Here is a 12369-nt window from a genome sequence, read left to right as displayed (position 1 = left end):
GTTTCAGGTTAACGACCTTTCATCTGAAGAAAGGTCACTGTCTTGATGATTGTCCCTCCACATATGCTGCCTGACTTGCCATGCATTTCCAGTCTTTGTTGCTGATTTTATTTCAGATATCCAGAACCAGCAACATTCTACTTTGTAAATGACTAGATTCAGTAGCAAGATTTTCTACATCTTAATCAGTATTTTTTGGATGAAGGATGGTTATGTAGGTTATTCCAAGCTCTTCCGAAAGGTGTGGCTAGAGATGACTGACACATCTGTGAGCTGGTGAGATGGTGAGCATTCACTGAGCTTCTGGTGAATGGACTCAAGCTTCTCAATACCAAACTGAATGCTCCTTCTCCACATTGAATACTCATGGGCAGGGATTCTCAATAGTTAATGGAAATGTGGCATCAGATTGGAGCCTGAATTAGAGATCTTGTATTCTGTCGGCTTTCCGAGAAGCTTGACACCTAAATTTTGTAGCCTGGCTACCATCTAGTGGCGAATTAGAGGACAGCACCTGTCTGCCCTTGGACAAACGTGAAGATGGAGCAGGTGGAAAAGAGAAACATTTAGAAGTTGACTATTCAAAAAATAAACCTATAAATATAAACAAGTATTGCATACGTATAATATAAGTAAATATTTATATTTATTCTGCCACCTTTAAAGATTCTGCCAAGTCCCCTAAAATCCATTTGATCCGAGCAGTTGAAGACCACCACATATTTTCCAAGGCACCTTCCCATGTCTTTGGTAGTTTCAGTCTTGCCTGTCCCTGCTGGTCCAGCAGGTGCTCCTCCCATGTTCATTCCAAGTGCCTGAGCTAGAGTTATGTAACATCTAAATGAAACAAAATAACACAAGTGTATGATAAAAGGAATTAACTTGTTTAATAGCACATCAGAAACTTAACAAGAACACAATAGTCAGAGATTTGTGAAATCCAATCTCTCATCAAGAGCTGAATAAATGACCTCAATTTACAATCCAATGAGCTACTGAGATACTGTTTTATTGACAAAAATTCAGCATGACACCACTAAAAGTGTTCTATTCAACAGTGCTCCTTGTCTTATGGGATCCTATTCGGTGCAAAATTAGTTACATGTAAAGCAAAAAAAGTGATGATGTTGGAAATCTGAAATGAAAACACAAATATTCAGCAAATCTAGCAACATTTGCACAGTAACAGAAATCAATAACTTTTCCTAATTAGTACTTCATATGTCCACGTGAAAGATGATTGTTCTTAAAAGTAAACTGCTGTATGCTATGAAACATTATTTTGAAACGGATGAAGTGTCATCTGAATACTCATGAGGGGTGAGTTGATACTTATTCTTTGGACAAGTTCCGTGGTTTTCTTTGTTACATGGCTGTCTATGGGGAAGGCGAATCTCAGGGTTGTATACTGCATACATACTTCGATAGTAAATGTACTTTGAATCTTTAAAATTAAACAAAGACCTGGAAGTACTCAGCAGGAAAAGTACAAATCAAACATCACTAAAGAAAATCTACAATATGTAAAGCCAATTGATGACAGACTGTTTATCCAACAGTCCAACAGTTCACCAAGGTTCATCTGACACTAACTCCAAAAGGTGAAACCTAAAGAAGGGTTCTTATTCTGTGAAAGGGTATCAGACTTAAATGCAGAACTCTGTTTCTCTTTCCGCTAATGATATCTAACCTCCAAGTTTTCTCGCTTTTATTTCAGACCTCCATGACATGAATCATTTGCCATTAGGATACAAGGGAACAGCAAACACAAGAACAACCAAGTCTAATTCCCTGATGATTCCAAAATAATTTCTCAGTTGATAAGTGTCACTAAATCCAAATCTAGGACCTTCTTGCCCAACAGACTGTCAGTAGCTTACCAGCACATTATCCACAGGAATTAGGGAGGTAAATATTGTCAACAACATCCACCTGTCAAGAATTAAGTAAGCTTAATAAACATAGCAGTGTGAAGCTTTCCAGTTTCCCACCTGTCAGTAAGTGGTGTTATAACCAATCTGTCTGTGCAGCCCAGGAACTCATTCTGATATACAAATCCAACGTCTGTAATATCGATCAGCATTTTATCAGTGTCCTCATTGAAATAAAACCTGCATTGTTTCAGCCATTCAAAATCGGTACAACTTCTGACGTGCAGGCGACACTGCAAAACAAAGATATTTCAGAAACTGCAAATTGATCTTAACTACTGTACCTTTAACTCTTAAATGAAGAAAATAATAAGGGTCACTGAAATAGTGTTAAAATGATGCTCTATGATGGGGCCATTCTTGGTTGCTCCAGTATGTTTGGAACAGAGTTTTCAGGAAAGAAGTATCTGTGTGCATTAGCTATGAATTACACTGATTTCCCCAGAAATGTACATGAAGAAAGAGAGGCAGTTCATGAGTATTTCACATCTGCTGTAGTCAACTAGCAGTCTCGTCAAAGAACTGGAACATCCTTCCCCAAAGACTCCTATGGTTGGACTGCCTGATTAGTTCCTCCTTTCCTCCTCTAAGGCTCCTGAGATGAATCACCATGTTCCTAAGCCCCTCAATTCTTCCTACTTTTAGGTAATTACCCTCAAATTGTATTTTTACCAACTCTGCAATTGAGTTCTTTCAATATTGTCACAGCCCTACAACTTAAGTTCAACAGTCAACGTGTAACTATCCAACAAACTCCCAGACATATGGTTATCCTTAAATAATCCAACTGCAAGACATATTCCTGTTGCAAGGATCTGCTTTCTTCTGTATTGGTCACAATAAATTTAATAAGATATCTGTATTATGTCAACTTGTACATCTACAGCATTCCTTTTTTATCAGTTAATATTATTTTATGTGCTATATGTAACATATGTACTGTGTTTGGCACATTGGTCCCTAAGGAACATTGTTTTGTCTAGCGGTATACATGTGTACAGCTGATGACAATAAACTTCAACTTTTCAATCAGACAAGGGAATCCTTCAGCTGAGTGTTACATCAGGACTGAAATTTCCGGTGGGGGCTCAACATGCACAAAGTGACCAAATAAAGTTCACGAAGTACCAAATTTGGACTTTGAAGAACTTAAGGATACAAAAAATCGGAGCAGGAGCAGCCCATCTGGCTCGTCGATCCTGCTCCGCCATTCAATAACATTCAAAGTATACAAATTATTTTCTATTAAGAATAATTGAATAACAGTTTAAAAGCTTCTTGATGTAAACTCCAAGAAAGATTTAGTGGAGGATATTATAAGCTTTCAAATCTTGAAAAATTTAACTTCTTTTTTAAGCATTCAATTAAACAAGGAACAACTGCAAGCAATGTTTCCATAGAAAAGATAATTTAAAACTGGACATTTGGACAGGAATAAGCTGTATATACTATTGCAATCAAAAACTTCAAGAGTGAGTTAAATTGATTGTTGTTTAATAATGGTGCTTATAATGTTGATAAGAAGTAGATAGAGAGCTGTATTGTACATCAGCCAATATCTTATGGATAAGCAAAGCAGATTCAAACAGCTTAATAACCAATTTCTGTTTGTACAATTTTCACCATCGAGCCAAGGAGGTCAAGACCATCTACGATGAATTTATATTATTTTCCAGTGAATGACGAATCAAAAATGCAGATTAATGTTTTAATAAAAATAACATTTCAGATCCCAAGAAAATATTGTCTTCATGAGTTAGAAATATGCCGGATTATAAAAATATATTGTAAGATATTACAAAAATTATTTCAAATTGTTCTGAACACAAGAGATTCTGCAGATGCAGGAAATTTTGAGCATCATATGCGAAGTACTGGAGAAACTCAGCAAGTCAGGCAGCATCTATGGAGGGAAATAAAGTGTTTTAAACCGTAGTTATATTACTTTGATACTCAAAATAATTCAATTTCCAAATGCATGCACTTTCCAAAATAAAGAATAAACAATAGATTAAACTGGACAACCACTGCTGCTGATTTCTTTTGTTCTTCTTCACTGTCTAAAGACTCATCACATAAGATTTTGATGACTCCACATTTTTCAAAACCTTTAACCAAACAAGATGTAATTATTATGAGTTAATAGAGAGGCACATCGTTTAACATATTTCCTACCAGGTCATCAAAGATATCTCGCTGGTGCACATGGACAGTGATAAGTGTCTCATATTTCACACGCTCTACAATGCTCAAGTCCTTCGTTGTCATGTCAATTAAGGTATTCAGCAATTCTAAGAATGATTGGTTGGTCTGTTGCATGATCTTTCGGTCATACTTGGCATTGGTTAATGCTTCTTCAGAATCTCGTGTCCAAATCATTTGAATTCCAAGCAACCCAACCTTCACAAAAAAATAAAATCTGTAGATTGCTGTAATCAGACATCAACAGTATTTTTATATAATATAAAATTCTAAAGTCAGAAATATGCCAGTAAGCTTACTTTTAAGCGTACATTTAAATATGAGCCACTGTTCTTAGAACAACAGAAAATCTTAACTTGAGTAAAACCCTGTTTTCATGTATAACAGAATTAACTATTATGAGACTCAAAATTCGGCCTGCACTTAGTGTAAATTTGCTGTTCAACCTGTATATTTAGAAATAGTGTCCAATTTCTAATAATACTTCCAAAAGGGAATTGTAAAAATGCAACATAAAAACAAATACATTGGAATAAATCCTTACAAAATATCAATGGGTTCTTGCTTAAATTACTTTTCCAATACAAATTCTGCAGGAAAGGAAAAACTAACAAATGTCTTGAAATGGTGCAGGTACCAAGCCTGTATTCCAAATGCAATAAACAAAGAATATTGTGCAATGTTTTAATTAAAAGTACACTATACCTGTGCTGGATAATAATTAAGGAACTCAATCAGTTGGAAGGCAGTGTCCTGAATGCTCATAGATGCAGAACGGATGACCAGATGGAGAGATTTCTGAGATTCCAACAGTAAAGCATTTAGCCAGATTTCTACATTTCCTTCTGCCATAACAGGTTTGTCCAGTTCAATCATTTCCCCCTCACGCGAAGAGACAGCCAAAATATGATCGTAGACCTGTTAATAAAGACAAACTGACTCTATCATGTCCAGCTTGCTAGATAATCCTATGCCAAGCCTTAATTTAAATTCAACTCAACAAGTCCTGTTAGCTTAGTAAGGTAATGCTTCAGAAATAATGGATTTCAAATTGTGTTGATCACTGGAGCTTAGCTACTGTCCTAAGGCTCAATTCCATTTCTCAGTGAGGTGTAAGATCTAATTTCTTAAGACCTGAATGCATATGCAAATTGGAGGCTGCTAAATTTTCAGTTCATTTGGACGAATAAACAGGACTTCAAGAGCCTCCATTGAGCACTTGGTATAAGGCTTCTTGACCTTCCCATGTACACAGTCTCAAATATGACCAAAAAAAAGGAAATTAAGCTTTAATATTTCTTTTTACATTGAGTCATGAACATATAATTTTAGCTCCTTGATTCTCCACCTTACCTGGTCATGGAAGTGGACCGTTTTGATGTTATCAAAGACGTTCAGCAGGTGTGCTTGAATGGTGTGGGAATCTGAAGCCTGACCCAGGATTTCAAGGAGCGCTGGATCAGATACAAAAAAGAACCGAGGAAAAAGCAGTCTTTTCTTTTCAAGATACCTGTAAGTGGATGATAAAGCAATTACCAATAAGCAAAGTGATACCAAACCAGAACTAAAACATTTCAACTGCTTTGCCCAAATGTGAGGATCAAAATTGAATAAATTTTAGCTCAACCACAGAAAAGCAATAGAAATGCTTTGCAAGCATTTTGATTTTAAAAACAAAAATTTAAGTGAAATAATGTTACTGGTGTCATAGAGCAAAAGCTATGGACACACTAACCAAACTAAGCTTGCAAAATTACAACTAAGCACCATAATTTAAGTGTTTCAGACATTTTAAAGAACTAAGTCAGGCTTTAATATTAAAAATCTGGCCTGAATCAGTATCATGGAAACAGTTCTGCCTATAACAGCTTAGACGATGGTAGCTCAGTATGTTAAAGGCTTACCCTGTCAAAGACTTCTGACAGATTTCCAGTTGTTCCAGTAAATGTGGTAAAAGTTGCCCCATGGTTTCATCACCTACACAGCAATACACCACATTTGGGGTTTCATGTGCCAGAGTCATGATCTTCACCCAAGATTTATCAATATTTGAAAAACGTTTGGCTTCCTTGAGTCAAAGTAGAATGACAATGGAAAAAAATCAATGACAAAATAGCAAGCTAGTAAATCTGCTGCCTCGTTATCCCTGTCACTGGTATACCTCCATTATCTTCTCTCGTTCATGATAGATAAAATCATTGAAACTAACCTTCCAATTGTCCAATGTACTCCCTTCATATTTATTATTGCAATTTAACATTATTGATCTTTCTATGCTTGACACCATAGTTCAGTGCTGCTTATTTCTCATCTGATTTTAAAGCTTTATACACACTTTATTTCTGCCTCTTATTACTTACCAAAAATGATGAAGCAGCTTAGATAAATTAAATTGATAATTTGGTTTCTCACTGTCACGTACTAGGGTACAGTGAAAAATTTTGTTTTGCGTGACAGGTAAGCAGGACGTGAGCAATATAGTTCTAGAGGTTCTTCAAAGGGAGATCATCTATATTTTGAGAACATCCTAAGCTACCTTTAGACAGTCATCTGAATGTTTGCAAAAGTATCCGCACCACTCTGTGGTGCACACCAATGGTAAATTAAAATGCTTCATGTCCAGATTAAACTCACATAAACAGAACAACCATTTTCAAATTCCATCAGTATGGTCGATATCAACCTGATAGATCAATTTCTGCCCTTTGCAGATGTCTTTATAAAAATAAATTATATTTGAACAGAAAGATTTATCTTCATTATACTGCACTTTGAAAGAAATCGACATCAACTGATAAAAAATTCTCTGTAATTAACAACCAACTCACTTGAAATTACATTATGATAGGAGTGCATAATTTGTTACTTATCAGTGAACCCAGGACAATCAAGTAGCACATTAACGTGACAGAGTAGAGACCTACTCTGCCACAGAGAATAACTAAAGATCACGAGTGATCAATTATAAATTCTCCTCAAAGAACAGCCTGAGGAGAAAAAAAATTTTAAAAATGCAGACATTAGAAAGCATAAATAAAAATGGAAACTAGTATTAACATTCATCAGGTCAGACAGCATCTGTCAAGAGCAAGACAGTTAACATTTCAGTTATGATACACTTCCTCAACTATCAGGCTCTTGAACCAAAGGGGATAATTTCATTTGCCCCATCACTGAAATGTTCCTACAACCTACGGGCTCAATTTTATTTAATATTATTGTTTCTATTTTTTTCCTCTTTCTTTTTTGTATTTTCACAGTTTGTTGTTTTTTACTTTGCACATTGGTTGTGGTCTGCCCTGCTGGGTGTGGTTTTTCATTGATTCTATTTACCATTATTGACCGCAAGAAAATAAATCTCTGGTTTGTATATGGCAGGGGTGGCCAACCTTTTACATTCCATGCGTCAATTATTTCATGCATGAGTTCTATATTAACGTATTTTTACAAGAATTGTGGGGGTACAAGAGTTGTATGGCGCATCTGAACTCGTGCATGAAAAAATTGATGCATGGAATGTAAAAGGTTAGCCACCCCTGGTATATGGTGACATACATATACTTTGATAAAAAAAAATTTACTTCAAACTTCAAAAATAGATTATTTTTAGGTAGCAGACAAAACAGTGGGATAGGTAGAATGAAGGGCATATCTCTGATAAGGTGAGACCAGATAAGCTAATGTCACAGTTGAAGTCAGATTAGGTTTTTTGTCTGCATAATGTGTTGCTAATATGGGACATGATCACAGTCCAAACTACACAAATAAACAGCTGAGCTAAAAGGGCCAGTTCTGAGACAAACAGAAAGAGTGAACTAGCTGAAAATGTACAGTTCAATTATGAGTCCTGTTGACCATAACATGCCCAGTTGGAGATGGTACCTTACTCCTGAAGCTTACAAAAGTGTGATGATAGCTCAGAGGGAAAGGACAAAATGGGAATGGGAAGGTGAACTAAAGTGGCAGAAAAACAAAGTAGAGGCCGATAGACAAATAAACTATTTTCCTTGACAAGACCATCAGATGCTTCTTGTATACGAGTACAGGTGTCCCCCGCTTTTCGACCGTTTGCTTTACGAAACCTCACTGTTACAAAAGACCTACACTAGTACCCTATTTTCGTTTTCAGAAAGTGTTTTCACTGTTACGAAAAAAAATTCAGCGCGCGATAAAAGGCAACGTGCGCCCTGAGCAGCCGCTCTCCCCCGGATTCGGAACTGCATTGCTTTAACACATGCCTGTGAGCAGTTTGCAAGATGAGTTCTGTGGTATCGGAAAAGCCTGAAAGAGCTCGTAAGGGTGTTACACTTACGGTAAAACTAGACATAATTAAGCATTTTGATCGTGGTGAATGAAGTAAGGACAATATGAGTTTGGCTTGTGGAAGCTGACGAACATGATGTTGAAGAGGTTTTGGCATCCCATCACCAAGAACTGACAGATGAAGAGCTGATGCAATTGGAAGAGAAAAGGATAACAATCAAAACCGAATGAGTAATGATAAAGTACGACTTTAATTTTGAAAGGGTATGTCGGTTTAGGAAATACTTGCAGGATGGTTTGAGTCCTTATTAAAGAACTGTGTGATAGAAAAAATGCGCGAGGCTCAGCAATCAAGCAAGCCTTCCACATCAGCCACAGCAGATGACGAACCTCAACCTTCGACATCGAGGCAGGAAGAGATAGAAGAAGCTGAGCTGCCTGCTCTAATGGAAACAGACGACGAGATAACACCCCAGTGTCCCACCACCCCAACCCCCAGGCCACGGACAGATACTGATTCGCGGAGAATGCAACGGTAGCCGGGAGGCACACAGCACATCCTTAAGAAAAAAGCCGAAATAAACATGCTAATTAATTAGGTGGCACCGACACGTAATTGTCGGCCCAGATCAGAGACAACGCAATCGGAAATCAGTACTGATCTGGGCCGACAATTACGTGTCGGGCGGCACCTAATTAATTAGCTTGTTTATTTCGGCTTTTTTCTTAAAGATGTGCTGTGTACCTCCCGGCTACCGCTGCATTCCTGCATGCTTCACAGCAATGTATCGCTCGGCGGCCTGGAGGGTGGGGGCCACTGCACCACCCAACCTGCGACGACTCAGTCTAACACACCATCATCAGTGTGCTCGGCAAGCTGTCTTCCCGATTCCCATAAGTGATACTACACCGTACATACATTATTTCTACTTTATATAGGCTGTGTATTTTTACATGTTATTTGGTATGATTTGGCAGCTTCATAGCTTAAAGGTTACCGGGGAGAGTGTTCTTGCCAACAGCGCTTGCGTGAGATTTTCTGCCGACGGCGCTGGCATGAGATTTTCACTACAGAGAACAGTTCAGTAATGATTGTGGAAAAGTATTTCTACTTTATATAGGCTGTGTATTTATCATATCATTCCTGCTTTTACTATATGTTACTGTTATTTTAGGTTTTATGTGTTATTTGGCATGATTTGGTAGGTTATTTTTGGGTCTGCAAACGCTCATAAAATTTTCCCATATAAATAAACGGAAATTGCTTCTTTGCTTTACGACATTTCGGCTTACGAACCATTTCATAGGAACACTCTACCTTCGGACGGCAGGGAAAACCTGTACTGGAATACTGAAATAAGTTACCCATTTTGATACTACCTATATCTATATTAAAACAGATATATTTTACCTGTAGAAACACACACAAAGTGCTGGAGGAACTCAAGCAGGCCGGGCAGCAACTATGGAAACGAGTAAATAGTCGGCGTTTCGGGCCGAGACCCTTCAGCAGGACTTCACAGCATTTTCTGTGTGTTACTTTGAATTTCCAGCAACTGCAGTTTTTCTTATGTTTCTGATCTTTTACCCACATTCCAGGACCAATAGTCCTTGGAGATCAGATCAAATACTTTCATTAACTTGGCAGCTTACAAAGGTAGTGTTGCATATTGAAAAGAGAAATCCGAACAATTGCCTTCAACCAAAAATATTTTAGGATTTAAGACCATTTACTTTCATACCTTTGGGAGTTGCTTAGCAATATCTCCACCTACAAAAACTGCCTCCAAATAAATCCACAGATTCTGTACAGTCATCCAGTTCTCAATAATATCAGTTGAATTAGATAGATTGTGAACCCATTTCTGAATCTGTGCCTTGAAAGGGGTATTGTACCTGCCATGAAACAAGAGTAAAATACAATGTTTACCCATAATGAACCACATTTGTACAATTCTATTCATACATGGGCCTTTGCAGATTTTTTAAATAATACTGTATTTAAACAGGAAGATTTGCCTTCATTATACATCGTTTTAAAGGAAGTGATATCATTTGGTAAAAATATTTCTCTGTAATTAACCCAAATGAAATTATGATACAAGTGCATAACTAACCTGTTATTCATCAGTGAACCCAGAACCATCAAACTGTCCTCCATACTGGCAATAATTTCCGATGTACTGTCCCCTCTCAGCAGAAGCTCACCACGTGATTTGAAATTGGCAAAAGTGAATGTTTTGCCATCCCATTCTGCTATAATCTGTTTTAATTTCTGCTCAATATCTTTCTCTTTCACTGCGCTGATGCAAATATCCTGCAATAAACAAAGGAATCAAAAGACTGCCCCATCATAATATTCACAATAAGGTCTGTGTCTGTGTGCAAGGTATAAGTGCAGACTCTATACAGAAGATTGATCATGAAACCAAAACTTCTTATTCAAATATGTATAATGACGTGATGAATGTTTTAGTGTTCAGATATGGCTTAAATATCAGATACAATTCTAATCATGGTGATGAAAATCCAAGAACCACAGATGCCAGAATTCTGAAATAAAAGCAGAAATTCTGGAAACAGTCAGCAGGTCACAAAGCATATCCCTTTCTTCTCTTTCTCTCTTCCCTCGTTAACAAGATGGTATCTTTAGCATCTTACCAGGAAATCTCAACTCAACTCAAGAGATTCCTTTTGGTTTATCCATTTCCCCCACCTCTCTGCAAGTTAAAATTGCCTTATTTTCTCTTTTGCTGGCTGTAGTAAATGGTCTTGAACCTTAAATACCAACAGTTTGTCTTTCTACGGACATTGGCTGAACTGCTCAGTGTTTCCTACACTGCTATTTTTTTAAAATATATATGAGTGACACTTGTGCCACATAATGAAAGCCCAAGAGTGCAAGACAACGTTTAGGTTTTGGAAGACATGGCACAATCCAAGCTGAACGGCAACACACAAATTCTGGAGGAACTTATTCGGTCAGGCAGCATCTCTGGAGGGTAATAAACAACATTGCCAGCAGAGACCCATTATTAAGCAGAGATCCTGATGAAAGGTCTCGGCCCAGAATGTTGACTATTGCGTTCCCTCCATGGATGCTGTCTGGCTTGCTGAGTTCCTCCAGAATTCTGTGTATTTTGTTGATGATTTCCAGCATCTGCAGTCTCTCTGATGTCTCTGACACTGCTCTCAGAATTTTGGCACAATAGCTTATTCTTTGTTTAATGTAAGCCAAAGAACTGACATTGCAAAGTCCAGTTCTAATTAATTTTAGACTAGAACCATAATTATTGCACACATTCACTTTCCCTTTGTAAAACCTGAAGGCTCAATAAAAAAAGATAATGAAGTAAATAATTATGTAAATTGAGAAAACAGACTTCCACTGAACAAATATACAACTTCCCAATATTGTTTGCATATTAAAAGCTAATTCCAATTCGAGATCTTAAACACCTATAAATTACATCCCTTCCTTCTTCCCTTTCTCCCATGGTCCACTCTTCTCTCCTATCAGATTCCTTCCTCTCCAGCCCTTTACCTTTCCTAACCACATGGCTTCACCCATCACCTTCTAGCTGTACTCCTTCCCTCCCCCCACCTTTTTATTCTGGCATCTTCCCCTATTCCTTTCCAGTCCTGATGAAGGGTCTCTGCCCAAAACAACAATTATTTATACATTTCCATAGATGATGTATGACCTGTGGAGTTCCTCCAGCATTTCGTGTGTGTTGCTTTGGATTCCCAGCATCAGCAAATTCTTTCGTGTTTTTTTTTGTGTGCCGTACTCTGCCAGAACCTCGGCGACCACTTTTTCAAGTGGTTGTCTTGGAGGAAAGATTCTGTGAGTGGTCCCCCACGCCCTTCTCACAGTGCAGTTTTTTTTACGAGGCCGAGTTGCGAGTTCGACGCTCAACTCGGCACAGATGGAAAGCGTGTCCGGGAGCGGCCGGACTGGATTCTGGAACCT

General features: G+C 37.7%; 1 protein-coding gene across 1 annotated transcript in view; it reads right to left on the bottom strand.

The window, feature by feature from the left end:
• dnah5 (dynein, axonemal, heavy chain 5) overlaps positions 1–12369 on the bottom strand; it is a 249007-nt gene that overhangs the window by 126845 nt on the left and 109793 nt on the right. The window contains exons 29-36 of the mRNA XM_063069583.1: positions 10514–10713; positions 10139–10292; positions 6038–6201; positions 5487–5643; positions 4839–5051; positions 4107–4331; positions 1992–2164; positions 659–837 (exon numbers count right to left, since the gene is read on the bottom strand). Coding sequence (XP_062925653.1) covers positions 659–837; positions 1992–2164; positions 4107–4331; positions 4839–5051; positions 5487–5643; positions 6038–6201; positions 10139–10292; positions 10514–10713 — 1465 coding nt within the window. The remainder of the gene's footprint in view (positions 1–658; positions 838–1991; positions 2165–4106; positions 4332–4838; positions 5052–5486; positions 5644–6037; positions 6202–10138; positions 10293–10513; positions 10714–12369) is intronic.

The sequence above is a fragment of the Mobula hypostoma genome, chromosome 17 (assembly GCF_963921235.1).
Source record: "Mobula hypostoma chromosome 17, sMobHyp1.1, whole genome shotgun sequence".
Classification (NCBI taxonomy): Eukaryota; Metazoa; Chordata; class Chondrichthyes; order Myliobatiformes; family Myliobatidae; genus Mobula; species Mobula hypostoma.
The sequence above is the reverse complement of the archived record's forward strand: the minus strand, read 5'-3'. Positions and strand labels throughout refer to the sequence as shown.